This window comes from Mus caroli, unplaced genomic scaffold, assembly GCF_978045245.1.
Source record: "Mus caroli unplaced genomic scaffold, Mus_caroli_1 scaffold_5, whole genome shotgun sequence".
NCBI lineage: Eukaryota > Metazoa > Chordata > Mammalia > Rodentia > Muridae > Mus > Mus caroli.
This window is the reverse complement of record NW_028227260.1, coordinates 128,421,600-128,447,827: the sequence shown is the minus strand read 5'-3', so window position 1 is coordinate 128,447,827 and position 26,228 is coordinate 128,421,600. Positions and strand designations below refer to the sequence as shown.

Below are 26,228 nucleotides of genomic sequence, written 5' to 3'. Positions count from 1 at the left end.
CAGGAACCTTGACATTCTGTCCCCACCAGGGCCATGCCAGACCTGGCATAGAACCAACTATACCTCTTTATAGCAGGGTAAGTCTGCTATTTTACTCATTTACCAAAACCAGTGTGGAAAGTAACAGACCCCTGGACTTTAGTAGGCCCCAGACTTTAGCACAGCTGACTCCATGATGGAAAAACTATTTAGGCCATAAAACTCAAAATTTAGACAGTACTACCTGCCCAATGAAAATAAAGACCTAATCTATCAAAGTTTATTGTTCTGGGATAGCCTAATCTCTATTTTTTTGCTACTGTAGTTTCTCTTCTAGCTAACTGTTCTTGTTAACTGAAGTATGTCAACCCAGAATTTGTGGGAGGGAGGTTGTACCTAAAATCTCACCCTGAGAAAGATTCAGTGTTACACTGGAATCCTGAACACCCAGTGTAGTCGCTGGCTGGCTAATAAACTTTCTACTGGCTTAAACTGATGTCTGAGCAGTCTTCTCTGGTGGATACCCCACAAGACCCTCAGGGCTCAGGGGATCCTGTGGAAGAGAAGGCAGAAAGAGTGTAAGAGCCCACGCCAGAGAGGAGGGAGGACACCAAGTAGACAAGGCCTCTAAATCAACATGAACAGAGTTCACAGGAACTCAGGCTGAGGCAGCACGCACAGGGCCTGTAACTGTATGTGCCATGCCATTTGTGTATGTGTTATGCCTTCCACTCTAGCATTCTTTTATGGGATTCCTGAGTGTGGAAACAAGTAGGTCTCTGAGCCTTTGTCTTCTCTTGAACCATTTTCTATTTGTCTACCCAATTCCGATGTGCTATTTTGTATTATATACTTTATTTTATTATTAGCCTTCAAATGTATTCTGGTTTTTTAAAGAGAGACAGGAAGTGGATCTGGATGAGAGGGGACATAGGGAAGAACTGGGAGTAGTAGCAGGAGCAGAGACCATGAACAGAATACATTACATGAAGAAAAAAATCTATTTTCAATAAAAAGAAAACAATTTAAAAGAGCCCTAGTTTCTTTCTTAGGGTTTCTGTTGCTGTAAGGAAACACCACGACCAAAAAGCAAGTTGGGGAGGAAAGGGTTTATTTGGCTTGCACTTCCAGGTCATAGTTCAACATGGAAGAAGTCAGGCCAGGAACTCAAGCAGGGCTGGAACCTGGAGGCCAGAGCCAATGCAGGAGCCATGGAGGGATGCTGATTACTGGCTTGCTTCCCATAGCTTTCTCAGCCTGCTTTCTTATAGAACTCAGAACGACCAGACCAGGAATGGCACCATTCACCATGGACTGGGCCCTCCCCCTATTGACCATTAATTGAGAAAATGCCTTATAACTGGATCTCGTGGAGGCATTTTCTCAACTAATGCTTCTTCCTCTCTAGCTTGTGACACAAAACCAGTCAGTACACCTAAACTATCTAATAAAATCCCAGTAGCAGGCATGAGAAATCTCTTCCAATTGTTGGTCAAGGGAGTCCAAGAGACTCCCCAAACAATATAGGTTATTGCTGTTACCTTTGGTTGCCTCCCTGACATTGAAAGTCAGTCTCTATTGCTGAAGGCACCACCCACTTTGGACATAGGACCCAAGAGGATTTGAGCTGGATCTGATATGACAACCTCCTCCCTGAGGACTAGATTTAATTATACCAAAGGTATTAACAAACTGCCCAGAGAGGAAGCAATTAATCCTATGCAGCTCTGATGCCGACCATTTGCAGTGATCAGTACAGCAAGTTATCCCTAAAGGTTCATTAGTGGCACTTATATTTTGGTGGTAACCAACAGCTGTCTAATTAGACTTAGGTCCATTCAACAGGGGGAAAAACATGCCTCGGACTACAATCTTAGCCATTCACAGCTACGAGATGATGGATCTTAGAAAACCCACTACTACCACTTTCCTCTTAACTGCACTCTAAATTCTTTATACACAGCAATGTGAGTGTAGCTCTCACCCCTCATCAAAGAAGCTTTTCTTTTTGACCTTTGTCCTCATTCATTTAATAAACATGCGGTCAGTCAGAAGCAGGTGGTCACCCAAAGCAAACATCCTCAATAGTTACGTCTAGAGAGCTGCAACTTGGATGAGTCAACCAAACCCCAAGAGTTCGGTTGTTGAACTTTAACAAAGTTCAGAAGGAATATAATACCAACCTTCATGTACACCTGGGTTCCAGTTCAGCACCATCTCAGACTTTGTAGCCAAGGGGGAGAGCACAGGTCTGGGGAGCAAGTTTCCATTGCAAGCACAACAGGCTAACCTCCATCTCCACTGCTGTCCAACACCTTGGCTGGTCCCCACCCCCATCCCCACACATGAATCTTCCCTAGTTTTGCCAGTGTGTGGATGGGTGGCCCTAGGTCTCAAGCTGTTTGGGGTGATTGAGCCTCTGAGGTGGTCCCTAACCTTAAACCTCCACCAGAGGCCTTAAGAACAACACAGGAACTGGGGCACAGCCCAGGGGAGGGACCAGCCTATGTTCGCAATCAGGAAAGGCGACTGAGTTACAAGTCAGTTTGCTCAGAGTCCACAGTGCTGAATTGCAGCACTAGTGTTGAGGGAAGAGAAAAAAATGCACTTCTAGCAGGAAACCTTTTCATTTGATTAGTGGAGTAAATAAAATAGTAAGTGAGGATGCGTGCACACACAGACCACGAGGTAGCTTCTATCACTACTGAGAACCAGCACTTCCTCTGCTTCGGAGTGGCTGTCCCTGGTGCGCAGGTCTAAACCACCACTCAGGAGTTTTCTCAGAATTGAGCAATACCAGGTGAATGGTATGAAAATTAGGGTAGGCCTGCTCTCCACGTCTCCACGTGTCCTGAAACACTAAAGGACTTTTCTCATCTTGTTTTTCAAGACTCGCTCTGTAAGACCAGGCTGGCCTTGAACTCGGGATCTGCCTGCCACTGCCTCCCAAGTGCTAGGTTTAAAGGCATGCGCCACCGTGCCCAGCAGTTCTATTTTCTAATTTACTTCACTCCGTACTTCTGTGCTGGAATTGTTAGAATCTATGTACACATTTAAACATTACTCCTTACAAAGTCGCTATCTGGGGAAAGGGCCTGGCCTCATGGGAACTCCACATGCCACAGAGCAGAAAAAGTGCAAAAATTTCACACGACACAGGAAAAGCAACATCTACTGTTTTTAGTCTGACTCTTCTCGCGGCAAGGAAAGTCTCTTCATAGTGCTGCTCTGCTGCAGGGGAGTGACTGTTAGGCCAGGGCGAGGAAGTCCTCAGGGTCATCCAGGTTGGGAGCAACATCTTGGGTCACCACTTCTTCTCAGGGGGCCATAGTTCTCTGTTCCTTCTGATCCTGCCTCCGCCTTCCCGGGTGCTGCCTCTGGCTCCCCGACCAGGGCGAGGAAGGTTACCAAAGTTACTCTCCAGCTGGGATGTGCTAGCACTGGCAGCTTTCTGGAAGCCAGGAGACCCACCCTCATAGTCATCCTTCTCCATATCGTCTCTGTATTCGGACTTGGGAATCACCACTGCCTTGGATGACACTGTGGACTCCGGCTTCCTGATACTGGACTCAGGCTTTGGTCTGGCTTGTTCTTGAAGGTTTTCCACTCATCTAAGGTCATCCCTTGGACTTGACTTTGCTCTCCTACCTCCAGCTCAGGAACTTTGGCTACAGACTCCTCGTCCAGGGCACCCTGGCACTCCTTCCACCATCCAGGTCTCTTCCATGGGTGCAGGTGGCTCTGTATCACTAGTGTCTTCACCTGATGCCCAGGGGCAAATGCCACAGCCACCCACACTGTCCTCCATTCTGTTTGCTTTATCATCGCTACTGTATCTTTTAAAATCTCATTTCCCTCTTTGGTCAAAGGAGTTAAAAGCTCTGTTCCGAATCCAATTGCGCGGGACCTGAGACTGCATTAGTTAGGGAAGCAGAAACCGGCCTGAGTAGGGCCACAGGCCTCATCCGGCCGGATCAGCGCCGGGGTAGCGGGAGCGCAGGGTTGCCTGACACCCGCCAGCTACCCACGACCCCCGCCGCAGGATTTTGGGACTGCTGGTGAGTGGAACACAGCTTCTGCTCCAATCCAATTGTGCGGGACCTGAGACTGCATTAGTTAGGGAAGCAGAAACCGGCCTGAGTAGGGCCACAGGCCTCATCCGGCCGGATCAGCGCCGGGGTAGCGGGAGCGCAGGGTTGCCTGACACCCGCCAGCTACCCACGACCCCCGCCGCAGGATTTTGGGACTGCTGGTGAGTGGAACACAGCTTCAGCTCCAATCCAATTGCGCGGGACCTGAGACTGCATTAGTTAGGGAAGCAGAAACCGGCCTGAGTAGGGCCACAGGCCTCATCCGGCCGGATCAGCGCCGGGGTAGCGGGAGCGCAGGGTTGCCTGACACCCGCCAGCTACCCACGACCCCCGCCGCAGGATTTTGGGACTGCTGGTCAGTGGAACACAGCTTCTGCTCCAATCCAATTGCGCGGGACCTGAGACTGCATTAGTTAGGGAAGCAGAAACCGGCCTGAGTAGGGCCACAGGCCTCATCCGGCCGGATCAGCGCCTGGGTAGCGGGAGCGCAGGGTTGCCTGACACCCGCCAGCTACCCACGACCCCCGCTGCAGGATTTTGGGACTGCTGGTCAGTGGAACACAGCTTCTGCTCCAATCCAATTGCGCGGGACCTGAGACTGCATTAGTTAGGGAAGCAGAAACCGGCCTGAGTAGGGCCACAGGCCTCATCCGGCCGGATCAGCGCCGGGGAAGCGGGAGCGCAGGGTTGCCTGACACCCGCCAGCTACCCATGACCCCCGCCGCAGGATTTTGGGACTGCTGGTCAGTGGAACACAGCTTCTGCTCCAATCCAATTGCGCGGGACCTGAGACTGCATTAGTTAGGGAAGCAGAAACCGGCCTGAGTAGGGCCACAGGCCTCATCCGGCCTGATCAGCGCCTGGGTAGCGGGAGCGCAGGGTTGCCTGACACCCGCCAGCTACCCACGACCCCCGCTGCAGGATTTTGGGACTGCTGGTCAGTGGAACACAGCTTCTGCTCCAATCCAATTGCGCGGGACCTGAGACTGCATTAGTTAGGGAAGCAGAAACCGGCCTGAGTAGGGCCACAGGCCTCATCCGGCCAGATCAGCGCCGGGGTAGAGGGAGCGCAGGGTTGCCTGACACCCGCCAGCTACCCACGACCCCCGCCGCAGGATTTTGGGACTGCTGGTGAGTGGAACACAGCTTCCGTTCCAGTCCAATCGCGCGGGACCTGAGACTGCATTAGTTAGGGAAGCAGAAACCGGCCTGAGTAGGGCCACAGGCCTCATCCGGCAGGATCAGCGCCTGGGTAGCGGGAGCACAGGGTTGCCTGACACCCGCCAGCTACCCACGAACCCCGCCGCAGGATTTTGGGACTGCTGGTGAGTGGAACACAGCTTCTGCTCCAGTCCAATTGCGCGGGACCTGAGACTGCATTAGTTAGGGAAGCAGAAACCGGCCTGAGTAGGGCCACAGGCCTCATCCAGCCGGATCAGTGCCGGGGTAGCGGGAGCACAGGGTTGCCTGACACCCGCCAGCTACCCACGACCCCCGCCGCAGGATTTTGGGACTGCTGGTGAGTGGAACACAGCTTCTGTTCCAGTCCAATCACGCGGGACCTGAGACTGCTCTGGTTGGGGAGAGAGAAATCCGGCCTACATAGGGCCACAACCCTCTTCCAGTCAGAAAAGCACCGGGGCAGCTGGGGCGCAGGGTCGGCTGACACTCACCAGCTACCCACAACACCCACCACAGGATCTTAAGACTTCTGGAGAGTGGAACACAGCTTCTGCTACAATCAAATTGCACGCGGGACCAGAGACTGCATTAGTTAGGGAAGCAGAAAAACGGCCTGTGTAGGACCACAGGCCTCTTCCAGCTGGACCAGCACCGGGGTACCGTCAGCTACCCACGACCCCCGCCGCAGGATTTAGAGACTGCTGGTGAGTGGAACACAGCTTCTGCTCCAATCTTTAAACAGTGACAACGATAACAACTAACCCCAGAGATTACCAGATGGCGAAAGGTAAACGTAATAATCTTACTAACAGAAACCAAGACCACTCACCATCATCAGAACCCAGCACCCCCACTTCGCCCAGTCCAGGGCACCCCAACACACCGGAAAAGCTAGACACGGATTTAAAAGCATATCTCCTGATGATGATAGAGAACTTCAAGAAGGACTTTAATAACACACTTAAAGAAATGCAGGAGAACACTGCTAAACAGGCAGAAGACAATAAAGAGAAAGCACAAAAATCCCTTAAAGAATTGCAGGAGAACACTGCTAAAGAGTTACAAATCCTTAAAGAAAAACACGATAACATAATCAAACAGGTAGAAGTCCTTACAGAAAAACAGGAAAACACATCCAATCAGATGATGGAAATGAACAAAACCATACTAGACCTAAAAAGGGAAGTAGACACAATAAAGAAAACCCAAAATGAGGCAACACTGGAGATAGAAACCCTAGGAAAGAAATCTGGAACCATAGATACGAGCATCAGCAACAGAATACAAGAGATGGAAGAGAGAATCTCAGGTGCAGAAGATTCCATAGAGAACATCGGCACAACAATCAAGGAAAATGTAAAATGCAAAAAGATCCTAACTCAAAACATCCAAGAAATACAGGACGCAATGAGAAGACCAAACCTACGGATAATAGGAGTGGATGAGAATGAAGATTTTCAACTCAAAGGACCAGCAAACATCTTCAACAAAATTATAGAAGAAAACTTCCCAAATCTAAAGAAAGAGATGCCCATGAACATACAAGAAGCCTACAGAACTCCAAATAGACTGGACCAGAAAAGAAATACCTCCCGACACATAATAATCAGAGCAACAAATGCCCTAAATAAAGATAGAATACTAAAAGCAGTAAGAGAAAAAGGCCAAGTAACATATAAAGGCAAGCCTATCAGAATTACACCAGATTTTTCACCAGAGACTATGAAAGCCAGAAGATCCTGGACAGATGTTATACAGACACTAAAAGAACACAAATTCCAGCCCAGGCTACTATACCCAGCCAAACTCTCAATTAACATAGATGGAGAAACCAAAGTATTCCACGACAAAACCAAATTCACACATTATCTCTCCACGAATCCAGCCCTTCAAAGGATAATAACAGAAAAAAACCAATACAAAGACAGGAACCACGCCCTAGAAACAACAAGAAGGTAATCCCTCAACAAACCTAAAAGAAGACAGCCACAAGAACAAAATGCCAACTTTGACAACAAAAATAACAGGAAACAACAATTACTTTTCCTTAATATCTCTTAATATCAATGGACTCAACTCCCCGATAAAAAGACATAGACTAACAAACTGGCTACACAAACAAGACCCAACATTTTGCTGCTTACAGGAAACTCATCTCAGAGAAAAGGATAGACACTACCTCAGAATGAAAGGCTGGAAAACAATTTTCCAAGCAAATGGCATGAAGAAACAAGCTGGAGTAGCCATTCTAATATCTGATAAGATTGACTTCCAACCCAAAGTCATTAACAAAGACAGGGAGGGACACTTCATACTCATCAAAGGTAAAATCCTCCAAGAGGAACTATCAATCCTGAATATCTATGCTCCAAATACAAAGGCAGCCACATTCATTAAAGAAACTTTAGTAAAGCTCAAAGCACACATTGCACCTCATACAATAATAGTGGGAGACTTCAACACACCACTTTCACCAATGGACAGATCATGGAAACAGAAACTAAACAGGGACACAGTGAAACTAAGAGAAATTATGAATCAAATGGATCTGGCAGATATCTACAGAACATTCTATCCTAAAACAAAAGGATATACCTTCTTCTCAGCACCTCATGGTACCTTCTCCAAAATTGACCACATAATTGGTCACAAAACAGGCCTCAACAGATATAAAAATATTGAAATTGTCCGATGCATCCTATCAGATCACCATGGACTAAGGCTGATCTTCAATAACAAAATAAATAATAGAAAGCCAACCTTCACGTGGAAACTGAACAACACTCTTCTCAATGATACCTTGGTCAAGGAAGGAATAAAGAAAGAAATTAAGGACTTTTTAGAGTTCAATGAAAATGAAGCCACAACATACCCAAACTTATGGGACACAATGAAAGCATTTCTAAGAGGAAAACTCATAGCTATGAGTGCCTCCAAAAGGAAACTAGAGAGAGCACACATTAGCAGCTTGACAACACACCTAAAAGCACTAGAACAAAAGGAAGCAAATTCACCCAAGAGGAGTAGACGGCAGGAAATAATCAAACTCAGGGGTGAAATCAACCAAGTGGAAACAAGAAAAACTATTCAAAGAATCAACCAATCAAGGAGCTGGTTCTTTGAGAAAATCAACAAGATAGATAAACCCTTAGCCAGACTCACTAGAGGGCACAGGGAAAGCATCCTAATTAACAAAATCAGAAATGAAAAAGGAGACATAACAACAGATCCTGAAGACATCCAAAACACCATCAGATCCTTCTACCAAAGGCTATACTCAACAAAACTGGAGAACCTGGATGAAATGGAGAAGTTCCTAGACAGATACCAGGTACCAAAGTTGAATCAAGATCAGGTTAATGATCTAAACAGCCCTATATCCCCCAAAGAAATAGAAGCAGTCATTAATAGTCTCCCAACTAAAAAAAGCCCAGGACCAGATGGGTTTAGTGCAGAGTTCTATCAGACCTTCAAAGAAGATCTAATCCCAGTTCTTCACAAACTATTCCACAAAATAGAAACAGAAGGTACTCTACCCAACTCATTCTATGAAGCCACAATTACTCTGATACCTAAACCACAAAAAGACCCAACAAAGATAGAAAACTTCAGACCAATATCCCTTATGAATATTGATGCAAAAATCCTCAATAAAGTTCTTGCTAACCGAATCCAAGAACACATCAAAACAATCATCCATCCTGACCAAGTAGGTTTCATCCCAGGGATGCAGGGATGGTTCAATATACGGAAATCCATCAATGTAATCCAGTATATAAACAAACTCAAAGACAAAAACCACATGGTCATCTCCTTAGATGCGGAAAAAGCATTTGACAAGATCCAACACCCATTCATGATAAAAGTCTTGGAAAGATCAGGAATTCAAGGCCCATACCTAAACATGATAAAAGCAATCTACAGCAAACCAGTAGCCAACATCAAAGTAAATGGTCAGAAGCTTGAAGCAATCCCTCTAAAATCAGGGACTAGACAAGGCTGTCCACTTTCTCCATACCTATTCAACATTGTACTTGAAGTCCTAGCCAGAGCAATTCGACAACAAAAGGAGATCAAAGGGATACAAATTGGAAAAGATGAAGTCAAAATATCACTTTTTGCAGATGATATGATAGTATATATAAGTGACCCTAAAAATTCCACCAGAGAACTCCTAAGCCTGATAAACAGCTTCGGTGAAGTAGCTGGATATAAAATTAACTCAAACAAATCAATGGCCTTTCTCTACACAAAGAATAAACAGGCTGAGAAAGAAATTAGGGAAACAACACCCTTCTCAATAGTCACAAATAATATAAAATATCTTGGCGTGACTCTAACTAAGGAAGTGAAAGATCTGTATAATAAAAACTTCAAGTCTCTGAAGAAAGAAATTATAGAAGATCTCAGAAGATGGAAAGATCTCCCATGCTCATGGATTGGCAGGATCAACATTGTAAAAATGGCTATCTTGCCAAAAGCAATCTACAGATTCAATGCAATCCCCATCAAAATTCCAAATCAATTCTTCAACGAATTAGAAAGTGCAATCTGCAAATTCATCTGGAATAACAAAAAACCTAGGATAGCAAAAACTCTTCTCAAGGATAAAAGAACCTCTGGTGGAATCACCATGCCGGACCTAAAGCTCTACTACAGAGCAATTGTGATAAAAACTGCATGGTACTGGTATAGTGACAGACAAATAGACCAATGGAATAGAATTGAAGACCCAGAAATGAACCCACACACCTATGGTCACTTGATCTTCGACAAGGGAGCTAAAAACATCCAGTGGAAGAAAGACAGCATTTTCAACAAATGGTGCTGGCACAACTGGTTGTTAACATGTAGAAGAATGCGAATCGATCCATTCCTATCTCCTTGTACTAAGGTCAAGTCTAAGTGGATCAAGGAACTTCACATAAAACCAGAGACACTGAAACTTATAGAGGAGAAAGTGGGGAAAAGCCTTGAAGATATGGGCACAGGGGAAAAATTCGTGAATAGAACAGTAATGGCTTGTGCTGTAAGATCGAGAATTGACAAGTGGGACCTCATAAAACTACAAAGCTTCTGCAAGGCTAAAGACACCATCAATAAGACAAAAAAACCACCAACAGATTGGGAAAGGATCTTCACCTATCCTAAATCAGATAAGGGACTAATATCCAATATATATAAAGAACTCAAGAAGGTGGACTCCAGAAAGTCAAATAACCCCATTAAAAAATGGGGCTCAGAACTGAACAAAGAATTCTCACCTGAGGAATACCGAATGGCAGAGAAGCACCTGAAAAAATGTTCAACATCCTTAATCATCAGGGAAATGCAAATCAAAACAACCCTGAGATTCCACCTCACACCAGTCAGAATGGCTAAGATCAAAAATTCAGGTGACAGCAGATGCTGGCGAGGATGTGGAGAAAGAGGAACACTCCTCCATTGTTGGTGGGATTGCAAGCTTGTACAACCACTCTGGAAATCAGTTTGGCGGTTCCTCAGAAAATTGGACATAGTACTACCGGAGGATCCAGCAATACCTCTCCTGGGCATATATCCAGAAGATGTCCCAACCGGTAAAAAGGACACATGCTCCACTATGTTCATAGCAGCCCTATTTATAATAGCCAGAAGCTGGAAAGAACCCAGATGTCCCTCAACAGAGGAATGGATACAGAAATTATGGTACATTTACACAATGGAGTACTACTCAGCTATTAAAAAGAATGAATTTATGAAATTCCTAGCCAAATGGATGGACCTGGAGGGCATCATCTTGAGTGAAGTAACACAATCACAAAAGAACTCACACAATATGTATTCATTGATAAGTGGATATTAGCCCAAAACTTAGGATACCCAAGATATAAGATACAATTTGCTAAACGCATGAAACTCAAGAAGAATGAAGACCAAAGTGTGGACACTGTGCACCTTCTTAGAATTGGGAACAAAACACCCAGGGAAGGAGTTACAGAGACAAAGTTCATAGCTGGGATGAAAGGATGGACCATTTAGAGACTGCTGTATCCAGGGATCCGTCCCATAATCAGCTTCTAAACGCTGACACCATTGCATACACTAGCAAGATTTTGCTGAAAGGACCCAAATATAACTGTCTCTTGTGAGACGATGCCGGGGCCTAGCAAACACAGGAGTGGATGTTCACAGTCAGCTATTGGATGTATCACAGGGCTCCCAATGGAGAAGCTAGAGAAAGTACCCAAGGAGCTAAAGGGATCTGCAACCCTATTGTTGGAACAACATGATGTACTAACCAGAACCCTGGAGCTCTTGTCTCTAGCTGCATATGTATCGAAAGATGGCCTAGTCGGCCATCAATGGAAAGAGAGGCCCATTGGACTTACAAACTTTATATGCCCCAATATAGGGGAATGCCAGGGCCAAAAGAATGGGAATGGGTGGGTAGGGAAGTGGGGGGCGCTATGGGGGACTTTTGGGATAGTATTGGAAATGTAATTGAGGAAAATATGTAATAAAAATAAAAATAAAAAAGAAATGTAAAAAAAAAAAAAAAAAAAAAAAAGCTCTGTTCCCAGAACCGCCTCGGCCTCTGTTCCTCAGGCCTCCACGCCCTCTCAGTAATCTGTCTCGATCAAACCTGTCAACTGGTTTTTCATCGGTAAACTTTTCTGCTGTCAAGTCAGCCTGTCTCTCAGTGTCATAGGGCTGGCTGGCATTCCCTGTAGGACCTTCGCTCTGCTCTATCAAGCATCACATCTGTCCCCCTGTTGTCATTCCATCCTTGCTGTTTCCCTCTTATAGGAGTCTGCTTCTGGCCTGGTGGCTGCGGGTCCCCAAGGCTATCTGGCTGCTGTGCACGAGGCTCTTGCACTCCTTCTCCAACTCCCTACGGCCGCCTGCACAGGGCCAGCGTCCTAAGGCCATAGTCAGGCTCCTGCAGCTATGGTGCCCTGCCCGCTGGCCATCGCCGACACATTACGCTGCAGCAGCTGCTGGCTCTGGTGATCAGCCTCGGGCAGAGTGTTGAATAGGCCATCGTCCAGAAGCTCATGGAAGCTGTTGGCCATGATGCAGCCGAAAGTCTCCTGCATGGCAGCGCCCCCTTCATGACGCAGTCCGCCACCGTGTACCGCCCATAGCCCAGGACAGTGAGGCTCAGTGAAGAGTGGGCAAGGACCCATGCTGCCGCCACTGCTGCTATACTGCCCGCAGTGGGCTCCTCCCAGCCTCAAGAAGTGTCTCTTCACAACAGAGACAATTACAGTAGTAACTAGTCAAAATGCAGAGAACTGACAATAGGGTGTCCAGTCCCAATTACTACACCTACAACACATCCCTCTACCTAAAACTCAGGGCACATCCCAGAGGAAGGGGTGGAAAGATTCTAAGGGACATGAGTCTATCTATCAGCAATGTGGCTGCTCACATGAGATCTCAAGAATTACATCAGTTCACTTGCCAGGGTGGATAGGGAAAATCTCAAAGGCCCCAGCCCTAGGTGAAGAACTATGGGCAATTAAAGACTAATGAGAGCGAAAATCAGTCTTCCCCAAGAAGAGTTCCCTAAATGTTTATCTAAACAAGTGGTCAACCCTAAAACCTAAATGTACACTAAAACAGACTCCATCAGGTTCCAGTTATCTAATTATTCAATATTTATAAGTAACAGTAAGTAATTAAAGAATAAAAGGTTATGAATTTGAGTGGGCATGAGAAGTGATAGGGCTTTTTTCACAGAAATGAGAAAAGTATCAAAGAGCTGAATCCACAGAAACAAAAGCCTGTTTGTGCTCGTTCAGGGATTGTCTCTATTACGACTAGAGAACGTATAAACGATGTTCGGATACAAGAAAATCATATTTAGTAATCCAACACTGAATGGACCAAATGCCCCTGAACTGTTTAAATGGTTAACTTTATTTTATATGAATTTCATCTCAATACAAATAAATAAGTTACAAAGAAAAAATACACAGACATGTCTGTAACCATCAAAAACTAAAAACCAAATAAAGGGAACTGGGCTCTAGCTGAGTAGCAGAGCACCTGGCATGTGCAAAGACCTGGGTTCCATCCCTAGCATGGCAAGAGGAGATGCAAAGGGGAAGGAACTGGCTGGCCTCAGGAATCCTATCACATGGTTATTAAGCTCACCAAATCTCATGAGCTTATTCTTCACAGTTGTACCTGCCATCTGGTAGGTCCCTACAGTGCTGGGCTCTAAATAGCTAACATGGAGACTAGAACTCCAGCACTGCCTTGTGTTTTGACTTCCCTGGCAATCTCATCTTAAATCAGAGGTTTGTGGGTTTAAGGGTCAAATTTACAAACCAAATTTTAGGCACATACTCTGGTCAATACTAAATATTTTCCCAGATACAATGGATCATGTTTGTTTGTTTGGTTTTTAATATAGCTATCTAGCTATTGAAACTATAGTCTTTTCACCAACTCTGTCAGGTAAGGGATTGAAAAAATTCAATCCTGAATCTTTATATATAGAAATAACAACAACCAAGAGAAACTGACATTATGCAACAAAAATCAGCTGAAACAGGCTTCAGTGATATCTCCGGTCACTGCCATGGTAAGACTCCCGCTCCCGAGAGTGCCTGTACTTTTTGTGCCTATGGGACTTATCTGGACTCCTACTCCTACTTCTATGGCTTCGCCCATCAGAATGCCCCCTGTGCCTGCTGGAATGAGTCCCTGAGCTCCTCCCTCTCTCCCTCTCTCTGCTCTTCTCCTCGGCCTCCCTCCTGCTGGCGGACTTGTGCTCATGCTTGGGTTTCTCTTTCCTTGCCTTGCACTCAGGGTCCTCTGCCCTAGCATGGTAGGAACTCCTGCCATCAGGGGAGCCCGAGTGACTCTTCTTGCTCTCTCTGTGTTCTGACTTCTGTGCTCTCTCTGAAGTCTTGCTGCTGTGCTTCCTCGAAGCGTGCTCATCCTTCTCCTTCACTGTCGTGCTTCTGGAGCAGGACGGCTGCTCTGCCTGGACCTGGCGTTCAGTCTTCTCTTTCTCTTTCTTCCTTTTCTTTTTCTCTTTTTTGTCTGGAAGGAGGCAATCAAGAAGAAAAAGAAAACACACACACAAAAAAAATCTCTTTAAAATGTGCCTTTCTTCTATCTGTAGATCATGTAAAACTGAGACATTCCAAAATGTCCCCATGCTAGCTAGCAGACGGAGAAATGTGCATGTACTATACACATCCCAGGCAGCAGCAGGAAGCAGTCACAGGTTATGCCCCCTGACAAATGTCTCTAAGAATCAAATAGGACACCTGTTACTCCTGATGGGTCAAGTTATACAAGACAACCCCACATTGAAGGGCTGTCTCCAAAAACAATCTCACTTTGAGATCTGTAAGGGTTTCAGAGCACATTAATTCTGCCCACACGACTAGCCTTCCTCCCTTAGATACCTCTGCTTTCGTGACCACAGTAAGCATTCTCACACCTTCCCCTTTTGCACTGAGGAGTGGATTGTTGACTCTCTGTGCATGCTTGGCAAAGACACTAAGGCTACCCACTTTTCTCCTGAGTTTTAACAAGTCACCTTTTTTGTGCTTTTTTGTGAGCTTGGCATCTTCGTCTTCAGAGACTTCAGGAGGACTTGATGGGGGTGTTTTAACCCCACAGCCCTTCTCTTGGAGCTCTCTAGTCACATCATCCACATCTTCTGATTCCTGAGGAGCCCGGTAGTTTGACACATGGTCCACACGGATAGTTCTTCCTTTAATCTAAGCAAAGGGGAAATGTTTCGGCACAGAGCTCCCGTATCAGACTATTTAAACAACTAAGGAACCAAGGTTTGAGCCACACCCATTGCCTTGTATAAAGAAATGATTAAAGAAGGCATACATTAATGCACAGCACTCTGGGCAGCTAAATGGGGCCTGGGGGCAAGTGAGCCCTCTAGACCAATTATGCACAGAGCCCACCCCTCCTCCCTTGATATACTACAGGTGTCATGCAAATCTCTTCATATTCTGTGTGTATCATAAAGTTTAAAAAAAACACTCAGAAGTATTGCCCCTAAAGCACAGAATCATGAAAAACTGTGAGAATTTACAGTTTAAAGCACAACTGATTGTCTATAAGGAACTGTGTTCAGTTGGTAAAACTTGCCTTATAAGAATAAGAACCTGAGGTTAATACCAAGAACCCACATAATATTAGTGTGATGGCATACACTTGTAATTCTAGCATTGTGAGGCTAGATAAGAATACTAGCCTACTTGATAATTTCCAGAGAGTGGGAGATCCTGAAGAAAGAAAGAAAGAAAGAAAGAAAGAAAGAAAGAAAGAAAGAAAGAAAGAAAGAAAGAAAGAAAGAAAGAAAGAAAGAGGGGAGGGAGAGAAGGAGGGGGGAGGGAGGGAAGGAGGGGGAGGGGAGGGAGGGAGAGGAGGGGAGGGGGGAGGGGAAAAGGAGAGAGAAAGAGAAGACAGACAGACCTACCCTACTTGATAAGTTCCAGAAAAATAAGAGATCTTGTCAAGAGAGAGAGAGAGAGAGAGAGAGAGAGAGAGAAGAGAAGAGAAGAGAAGAGAAGAGAAGAGAAGAGAAGAGAAGAGAAGAGAAGAGAAGAGAAGAGAAGAGAAGAGAAGAGAAGGAGAAGGAGAAGGAGAAGAAGGAGAAGGAGGAAGAGGAAGAGGAAGAAGAGGAAGAAGAAGAAGAGGAGAACCTGGCAGTGGTGGTTAATCCCAGAGACAGGTAAATTTCTTTGAGTTTGAGGCCAGCTTGGTCTACAGAGCTAGTTCCAGAACAGTAAGGGCCACACAGAGAAACACTGTCTCACAAAAACAAAAAATATAAAGTTGGGGTGGGGGAGAAGGTAGACAGATTCTAAGGAATGACGCCTGACCTAAGGCATCACACTCATGAATGTGTGTACATATATACAAAGTTATATAAATTTAACAAGAAAACAGCATGCCCTAGGAAAACATGAAGACTACAAACATGAAATTTAGTGCTATTGCTGCTTTTTCAACAAAGTAATCAAGAGGCAAAATGAGACCAAGGGAACAAACTTCTTTTGTTGTTGCCTGTGATTGTGATGGCAGTGGCAGTAGAGGTGGCAGTGGTATTGAACTTACAGTCTTTTTTTTCTTTCTTTTTTTATTAGATTATTTTCTTCATTTACATTTCAAATGCTATCCCAAAAGTCCCCTATACCCTCCCCCTGCCCTGCTCCCCTACCTACCCACTCCCACTTCTTGGCCCCGGCATTCCCCTGTACTGGGACATAGAACCTTCCCAGGACCAAGGGCCTCTCCTCCCATTGATGGCCAACTAGGCCATCCTCTGCTACCTATGCATCTAGATCCACAGCTCTGGGGTACTGGTTGACTATGACAGAGAGGCGCTCTCGTCACTGACCTCCATCCCTAGCCCTACTCCTACCATATAGGAACTTCCAGTAGCCACGGATTACTGGGCTATAAGCTAGAGGTTTCCAAGAGAACAAGAATAAAATGAATCCTTTACCCTGTATATAGTCTGTTTTCAAGCAGACACACTTACTATGTGGGCAACATCATCTAAGACCTAAAGATTAATTTCACTGTCCCACTACAAGGGTACATTTTTACTTCTACCTTTAAGCCTCAAAAGCTTCTGTCATCCATTCTATTTCTCATTTTGATACACTTTTTGAAAAATCAATTTTCCCTGATGGTGATTTCTTGTGAATGCCACTCCCTTAAAATTTCAGAATGGCTTACTTTTTTTTTTTTTTAAAGATTTATTTATTGATTATATGTAAGTACACTGTAGCTGTCTTCAGACACTCCAGAAGAGGGAGTCAGATCTCGTTACAGATGGTTGTGAGCCACCATGTGGTTGCTGAGATTTGAACTCCAGACCTTCGGAAGAACAGTCGGGTGCTCTTACACACTGAGCCATCTCACCAGCCCCAGAATGGCTTACTTTTATAGACTTGGTCATCAGATTTTAACTAGAGAATTTCCAGGAGCCAATATGTTAAGTCACAAAAGTCATTGACTAGATACACATGGCTCTTAGCTCATCAAGCCATGATGAAGTTCCCAGTTCCCTGGCACAGCACAATATCCAAGAGCAGTGTCTCTAGGCTCTTCATTCTCTAATGTACTATAACAGATGGGAAATGTGCATAAAAACATCTGCCAGATAAGGGGGCACAGACCCACGTTTCTGGGACAAGTTTGCTAACAAACAGAGGAAAGTTACAATTCCTGGAAGGCGCATGAACCAGAAAATGGTTTCCTGGAATCCTTCCCTATCCAGTGTGTCTACTCACTTCCACAACCCCCACGGTACACCCAGATGACCAGTACTATTCCTGCAGCTGTAAACAGAGGCAAAAAAAGCGAAGCCTCACCCATCCACAGGAGAAGGCCAGCCAAAGAGCACACAGTAAGCACGTTTACCTTAATTCCATTGAAATTGTCAACAGCCAGAACTGTGCTCCTCTGGTCTTCATAGCACAGGAAACAGAATCCTTTGGATTTCCCAGTCTTCTTGTCTCTCACAAGATTAATGTTGACAATCTCCCCGTATCTATTTTATACAAAGTTTTATTCATTTAAAATTCACATAATAAGAATACTGTAAATGACACAGTAGGTTGAAAGTAAAGAGTTAAAGTTGTTAAAAATAAATTCTAATACCTACAACATATACTCAACAATCAGTATGATAAAACTAGAAATAATAGTTTAAACAAAATCCTGCTACTGGAACTAGAGAGATGACTCAATAATGAAGATCACTGGTTACTCTTCCAGAGGACCCAGGTTCAATTCCCAGCACACACTTAGAGGCTCACAGCCATCAGTAACTCCAGTTCCAAGGAATCCAGCGCCCTCTTCTATCTCTCACATGGTGCAGACATACATGTAAGCAAAACATCCATAATTTTTTTAAAATAATTTTTTTTAAAGATTTAAAGCTGTCTTCAGACACACCAAAAGAGGGCGTCAGATCTCATTACGGATGGTTGTGAGCCACCATGTGGTTGCTGGGATTTGAACTCTGGACCTTCGGAAGAGCAGTCGGGTGCTCTTACCCACTGAGCCATCTCACCAACCCTTAAAATAATTTTTAAAAAACTTGCTACTAACTAGAACCTATTCTCTTAGCTAATAGTTGGATGAACTAAAATGAAAAAAATTAAAATGTATATGGTATACCACTTAGAAATTTAAAAAAAGAATAAAATACATGAAAATTTGTAGGATGTAGCTATGCCAGCTATACTTAGGGAAAATTGTAACCTTAAAGAATTTGATTCCTTAAAAAGAATGAAAATAAAATAAAGCAAACTTAAAACAGGCTTTAATAAAGACCAAAGCAGAAATTAATTGAATACAAAATAGAAAGTCTACCCTACTTCTTATAAAACCAATTCCAAATAAAGCTTTATAAATTAAGTCATAAAATAAAACAGGAATTGATGTATAGTTACATGATTCTATATATACATACCAATCCAAAATCTATTATGTAAAATAGTGAATGTTCTCAACTAAGGTTGAGAACTATTTGACAATATAATGAGGTATAGCCAATGCAATTAGATAAAACAGATAAAAGAAATGGAGAAGTAAAAGTATCTTCCTATTTGCAGATTATATACAATAGTATATAGAGAAAATTAAACAGCATTAATGATAAGCAATGACGAAAATAAACAGTATAAGAAGTCAGTAAAATTGGACAAAGTTAAAAGTCAGTCACCCTTTATATGCAAAAATAATCAGAAGATATAATAGAAGGGAAATTCCCTTCATAATATCAGCAAAAAGGGACAAAATACTTACAAGTACACCTACTAACCAAGCACTATACACAGCCTATATGAAGAACTCTTTTAAATCTCCAAAAGACATAAACAAGCAGTTTTTTAAAGTACATTATTTTTCTTAGATTGGATGACTCACTATCAGAAAGATGTTAAAATCTCCCAGAAAGTTAATAAAAAATGTTAATATAATCCCATTAAAAACCCAATTTAATCCCTTACCTTAGAGTTAGGTAACTTTGATCAAGATCTGAACTGGGTGGTAGTGGCACATGCCTTTAATACTGGCACTCAGGAGTCAGAGGCAAACAGATCTCTGAGTCAAAGCCAGCCTGGTCTACAGAGCACTGCAGAACAGCCTGGTCTACAGAGAGATCCCATCTCAAAATAAAGGGTGAATAGGCATTCCAGTTAGAGTAGAAATTAGTAAAACCATTTCAAAGAACAACTCAGCAGTGCTGACAAAGCCTAGCAGGCATGGTCTACTTCTGTTTGGCCCAATGCCACACAGGTAAGGCTCAGAGAGCCCTGTGATCATGGATGACCCAGAGCTTTCAAGAACCCAAAGAAAAAGGGCAACACTGCACCTTCCTGAGAATCCCAGTCTGTTCCAATGCAAGCCCACACTGAAAAAGGCTTAGTAAAACTGACAGAAATGGGCCAAAATCCCTCGGACAGACTCTCAAATGACCCCAGCTCTGGGATCTCCTATGGGGTAACTCTCTAGGACTGATCTAGGGTCTAGCCTTCCCCAAGGAGGGATGTCATTCAGCCTAGAATTAAAATGGCTTTGGTGGCTTTTTGAGGCAGGATCTAACTTTGTAGTGCAGGCTGACCTGGAATGCATTATGGAACCTAGGCAGACCCCAAGTGATCCTCCTATCTCAGGCACTTGTCTAGTGGCATTAGAGGTGTACAACTCCTCACCCAGCTTGAAATGCTTTGTTGCTGTTACAAAAATACACCATGGAAGCAAACTGTTCCATGCATCCAGGAGATAGGAACTAACAGAGGACTTACTGTGAGAACACACAGATGATGTCGCCTTCTGTCAATTCATAAGGAAGCCCTCCTGGAAGAAAACATACTCCAGTTTAGTAAGCATTAATCAGGCATTCACTGCATGCTATGCACTAGGCCAGACACTGGAAGTGCAGATTAAACAAGCCTTGATCTCGAAAATATCAGTCTAATACAATGACAGAGTGGGTACGATGACAGTTGTCTGGAAGAAAAGTCATTAACTCTCAGATCTCTTTGAGTTCGAGGCAAGCCTGGTCTACACAGTGAGTTTCAGAGTGAAACTGTGCCTAAAAAAAAAAAAAAGAAAGAAAGAAAGAAAAAAAGAAAAAGAAAAAACTAATTTCCTCTGAGGGGAAAGGCTAGGGTCATAAATTACCAAATTAATCTTATCATTGAGTCCTCACATCCAAAGTCCTATAAAGCACGTGATTTCCAGCACAAGACTCAGATTTCATAAACACTGACTTCAATAGGCTGCTACTGCCCCCACCCCCACGTGCAAACTACAATGTATCAAGGAAAGTGCTAAGCATTCACAGGAAGCCTTTCACATGTTCCTCCATGTTCTCCCTCATATGCAAAAAGGGGACGTTAACATACTTGCCTCACAGGAGTATTATGGAAATAAACTAAAATGAGGCATATAAAGTGCTTAACACAATCCCTTCAAAAGGCAAACTGCAGGATTTTGGTTGTGACATAAAGTGAATACACGACAGTAATATTGTCCCCAGAGACTCAAGAGTTCCCCTTTTACAAAGGCTCTCAGTCTCTAATCTTGGTAAAATAATTCTAAAACAGACTAAGGGGCAAGCTTGAGGTCCATTGTGTTAGCATTTGAGGGAGAGCTGATAGGAAGGCAAGGTGTAAGATTCGCCAGCTACTGGGAAGAGGAGGGAGGAAGGAGCTGCAGAAGGGTTGGCGGCCATGCCTTCAGAATTAGGAGGTCAAGCAAGCAGGAGTGCACAAAAATGGGGGCAGAACAGCAGATGCAAAGGGACCGGAGAACATTTAGATGTGAGATGAGAAAGCCCAGCGTGTTAGGGACAAGCAGGCTCAGGATTTCTGCCAGCACCCAGAAAACGGAGAGAAAGGGAGAGGTGGGGCTCAGCAAGGCCTCAGAGCAGCAGGTAGACTTAGGGCGGGACATCAGTACCACCTGCACTGGGGATCATTTCCCTTCCGTGTCCCTAGCGTGTCTGGGGGTGACTGAGCTTTCCTGACAAGTGTCTACTGGCCAGATGACTTAAAGCTCTGTTCGATTAGGTCTGAAGGAAGGGGCACACTAGTATGTAACATGTGGGTTACCTGAAAATGTCCTGGTATCTACCCAGGGCCAGGGGTGTACCCCAGACTCTATTCTTTTCATCAGAAGTAGCTTTCCCTGATCCCGTCACATTTTCAGATGGCCTTTCAAATGTTCAGCCGGAGTAAAGCTAATTTTGAATCAACCCTCAATGTCTTCAAATCCAGCTAAAGTCTGACCAGGTACATCACGGTACAGCTAAGGACTAGGAGCAGAAGCCCAGGAGAAGAGAAAATCATTGTGAGGAAGAGCAGGCACACGATCGATATGTGACCGTGACGAAGAGCACAAGTCCCACAGTTTTGAAGTGCTGCAGCATGTGACCTTAAGCAAGTCCAGTAACCTGTCTGCACCTCCGTTTCTTTGACATCGTGATAGGTTGACTGTGGAATTAACTGTCTCTGAGCAGCCAAGTAGCAAGGTTTCGAATAGAATGAAAGGCAAATACCAATTCTAAGAAGCGCTGAGGGCAACTGAAAAGTGGACCTGTGAGCAGAGGAGCTTCCAGAGTGTGAGGTGATGAGCTTGTTCAGAAGCGATGACCAGGGGCGCTAAATAACCGGGGGAGGGGGCATGGGGAGGAGAGGGTAGGGGGATGAGAGAGAAGAGGGATGGGAAGGGGAGGGAAGGGGAGGGGAGGGGAGGGGGCGGGGCGGGGCGGACTCTGAAAGGCACTGCTGGAAAAAAATGGGAACCTCACCAACAAAGATCCAGGCGCTGTGCTTGTATTCCGAGTGCCAAGACACCTTTTCTGCCACTCCAAGTTGAACCTCTCGCTCATTCAGTTCATTGATCAGCTTCACCTTAGTCAGAGGGCTGCGCGGGCGGCGGGCGGCGGGAAAGCCGGTAAGTGCGGTAAGTACGTTTCCTCCCAGCCCGCCCTCTCCCTACCGAGCTTCTCCCGCCCCGAGGCCCGGAGGGCGAGGACCGGTCCCCGCCCTTTCTGGGCGGCCATCCTCAAGCCACTCTCCCTTCCGCGGAGAACACTCCCGCCCCTATCCACAGAGAAACAGAATCCTTACTTCATATTCGCATCTTCGCGCGGCTCGCTTCAGACGACTACAGCTTCCGGGTGAGGCTCCAAAGCGCTCCCGCGACCCGAACACCCAGCTCAGATTGGAGCACGGGGCCCGCGAGGCGGAACTTCCGCCGGAAGTTCCGGCCCGCTAAGCCCTGGCGCCTGCGCAGTAAGGTGAAGGCGCTTTCTCAGGCGTTCGCTCCAGTGGAGAGACAGTTCCCAAGTCAGTCCCCGCCCCCTTTTTGAAGGAGAATGACAGCGAGAGCCTGGGCGGGGTAATGGATCTGTGTTCCTCTGCCAGTCGGAATTAAATGCCCACGTATAAACAAGCAGGCAAAAATTAGCATTGTCAAACTAGTACCTATCAACTAAAGAGTTAGAGAACTTAAAGGTTCTGAATGAGAGACAATTTATGCACGTTATCTCTGTTAGATCTCAAACCCCAATGGCTCCTCCCAGCACTCCTCACCCTGCCCCTACCCTAAACCTCTGATTCCAAGGGGGCTCACTTTCTGCCATTTGCATTTTCATTCAATCTCTTGTTTGTTTCTTTGTGTAGCCTTAGCTGTCTTGGAACTCGCTCTGTAGACCAGGCTGACCTCCCAACAACCCCGTGAAATACAGTTACCACCCCCATTTTACAGAGGAAGAAACTGAGCTTCAAAAAAATTAGCTTGAAGGTCTAGAGAGGTGGCTCAGAGGTTAAGACCATTTGCTGATTTTTTTCCAGAGAAGCGGCACCCAAAACAGGTGGCTCACAAATCCAACTTCAGACGATCCTCCTCTGGCCTCTGTGGGCACTTGCACTCACAGGGCGTACTCACATCATTTCTGTCTTCTCCAGATAGAAATTCAGTTTTTCCAGCATATTTCTTAAGTAGGTTATCTTTTTCCCAATATATGTTTTTGCTTCCTTTGTCAAAACGTAAGTAGGAATAGCTTTGGCATTTTATTCTGGATTCTCTTATTCTATTTCATTGATATTAATGTCTACTTTTATAGCAATACCAGGCTGTCCTTATGACTATAGGTCTATAGTAAAATTTGAGGTCAGGTCCTATAATACTATCAGCATTGTTCTTATTCCTTGGGATTTCTTTTCTACCTATTGTCTTTTGTAGTTCCATGTCAATTCTTGTGTTATTTTCTAAACCTGTGAAATACATCAGAATTTTGAAAGGTGTTGCATGAAATCTGCAAATTAATTTTGGTAGTATATCCATTTTCACAATATTTATTCTACCAATTCAGAAGCATGGAACTCTCTTTTTCCCCCTGAGACGTGGTCTCACTATAGAGCTGTGACTCTCCTGGCATTCACTTTGTAGAGCAGGCTGACCTGAAATTCACAGAGATCCACCTGCCTCTGCCTCCCAAATGTTGTGGTTAGAGGCAGCATGGAACTCTTAAGGTAAGAGACAACATGTGATATTCTCTTTTGAGGCTGATCAGAATATTATGTCTCCATCATTAGGGCCAGAGGTAAAACTCAGAATCCATTCTTTTAACAAGAGGAAGTAACTTTCTCTTAATGAGCTTTAACAAGGCTCTGATACCTCCACCTTGACATATGGCATTCTAAACATTAAAGAAAGGAAAGATTATTCTAATGGAGGGGCCCATCCTCCAAACTTACTAATGTCTGTCTAGCTACCTAACAAAGAGAAAACATGAGGACACATAATGTGTGATATTACCCCATATAGAAGATTTAATTCATCCTGCATATGTCTCTCTCAGCATCTGGTCATGAATCATAATGTTCTAAAAGTGAAGGTCCAGAGATGAGTGATGAGTAGTCTAGGTGAGCCTTATTCAGAGCACCAGCTATTAGGCCATCCATAATATCATTTTGATGATGTTAAGTGTCCCATCAAGTGGCTCAAGCTACAACCAGTTTCCGGCAAGAAGCAAAAGCTGCCCAGCAAGGAAAGTTTCTCCTCTTCTGTCTGTGAACTGGGGACTGCTTTTGACTTCCTTGTTCCAATGCAGCTGCCCCCTCTCCTCCCCTCCAACCCTGCTATTCATTAACTTCATCAAATAATCTTGCCAGTGAAAACTAAACAGTGACAGATTGCTTATGGGGTTTTATCCATTCCTAGAAATCTCCATCGGCTTTGTTGGTAGGGCTAAAGTAGCCACTTGCAAAGCGATTAGCTTGCAGGCAGTACTGTCTTGCTAGTGTCTTCTGGTAATTGTGGAATAAAGAGTTGGGGCTCCACCTGGGGCTCAGTCATCTGCATTTCAGACGGAAGCTGGAGCATGAAAGAAAGTTAAGCCAGAAAATGGAAGGATCAGTTATGTGGAGAATATGAGGAGTATTCCTAACTAACTTTTGGGGTTGGCAGAAGTGCTCATTGGTTTGGGGTTTGTTTTGTTTTGTCTGAGTCAGGGTCATATATATCACAATTTGGCCTTAAACTCCCAATCCTCCTGTCTCTACCTGCTACCATACCCAATCAGCAGAGATGTTCTGAAACTGAAAACACTAAATAAAAAAACAAAAAAAAATAAAACATCCAAATGTTCAAGTACTAGAGACTTTCTGAGACCTTCGGTTGCACTGCTATAAATGGCAAGTCAGACTTGGATCTGTAAATTTGATCACTGCCGAAGAGTCAGTAGGAGATGATAAGTTATGATGCCTTGAAAATATCTCTAAGTCTGAGTTAAAGGGGATAAAGGCCCAAAGTGCCCTTTAGCCTCACCACTGGAGAGAAGGAAACTGGTTTACCATCCATGATGATATCCATCAATAACACTCATTTAGAACTTGCTGTATGTAACATGTAGTGCTAGCTAAAGAATTCAAAGGTAGTCTCCATATTAACAAAATGGCTGAAAGTTTTGGTTAATCAGTGGTCTCTTCTTATCACCACAACACACCCCAAAACAGTTTCCCTTTCTGGTGTCCCTATTTGCAGCCCTGAAAATGCTCTTTTCCAGATTTCCTAGGTTCAAAAGCAGGATTTTCACCGTTTGTTCTTATTTCTCCCCACTAGAATCCTCATCCAATCACCAAGAGCTACTGCAGTATCTGTGAGTCACATCTCTTGAAATCTTGAAATCACAGTCTGATAACAAATAATTATCACCTCCAGCTCTTTCACTTCTCATAATAACTGCCCTAACTCCTATCTTTTCCTGGATCCTGTGCACAAAGCCTTAAATTCATCTAGCCTCCACTTGCCTACATTCTCTTGAGTCACAAATATTATGCAAACTACACACTTCTGTTAGAGAAGACACATACCCTCGGCCACCATCCTCTCTCTGATTGAAACCTGCTTAAACTCCAAAGCCCCATTCAGTCTTTTCTCTTAAAAAAAAAAATCTCTCCATTCCTTCAAGTTCCTGGTGATGGCTCCTACTTCTGAATTATGTAGCACTTCAAAAAATCCTTTACATTATCCCCAAGAAACACTGCCAGATCCGGGTAGGTGAGGTTCTGCTCTTGTACACCTCAAGGTATAGAAGGTAAAAGATGCCTTTGTTTCCCATTGGTCCCTATCTATACAATTATAATTATCTTTATCCAGATACTACTTCTGTTTTTATTGCTGTTATCTTGGAAGAACATTTCTGGCATTTCTTTCCCTTTGCCACTTATTCATTTACTCAACAAATATTTAACAAGCATCTATTAAATGTCAAATACTACCCTAGATGCTGGAGATATAACAATGAACAAATCAAGCAGAGTTTCTGCCTCTGTGGAGCTTGTATTCTTATTAAAGAAGATGGAAAATGAATGTATAAGTATACATACAGTGTCAACAAGTGCTATAAAGGAAGAGTGAAGCAGACTAGGAAGTGTGATGTGGTTTTGCTATTTTAGAAAGGGGAGGTGGTTG

General features: G+C 44.3%; 1 protein-coding gene and 1 pseudogene across 1 annotated transcript; both read right to left on the bottom strand.

Moving 5' to 3' along the window:
- Positions 1–3,227: 3,227 nt before the first annotated feature.
- LOC110287146 (intracellular hyaluronan-binding protein 4 pseudogene) lies at positions 3,228–12,421 on the bottom strand (annotated as a pseudogene).
- A 725-nt stretch (positions 12,422–13,146) lies between these two features.
- Rbmx2 (RNA binding motif protein X-linked 2) lies at positions 13,147–22,496 on the bottom strand. Its single transcript, XM_021153668.2, has 6 exons — positions 22,379–22,496; positions 22,057–22,172; positions 20,048–20,099; positions 17,655–17,784; positions 14,797–14,980; positions 13,147–14,291 (listed from the first exon to the last, which is right to left on the bottom strand). Exons 1-6 carry the CDS (start codon positions 22,381–22,383, stop codon positions 13,801–13,803), a joined length of 978 nt encoding a protein of 325 aa, XP_021009327.1. The 5' UTR covers positions 22,384–22,496; the 3' UTR covers positions 13,147–13,800.
- Between the last annotated feature and the right edge of the window lie 3,732 nt (positions 22,497–26,228).

What these genes read in the sequence shown, in the direction of transcription:
- Rbmx2 (XM_021153668.2), bottom strand. An exon ending in ATCATCTGTGTGTTCTCACA is followed by an intron (nt 17,785 to 20,047) that starts GTAAGTCCTCTG and finishes TGTATAAAATAG; the next exon opens with ATACGGGGAGATTGTCAACA. An exon ending in ACAATTTCAATGGAATTAAG is followed by an intron (nt 14,981 to 17,654) that starts GTAAACGTGCTT and finishes CCCTTTGCTTAG; the next exon opens with ATTAAAGGAAGAACTATCCG.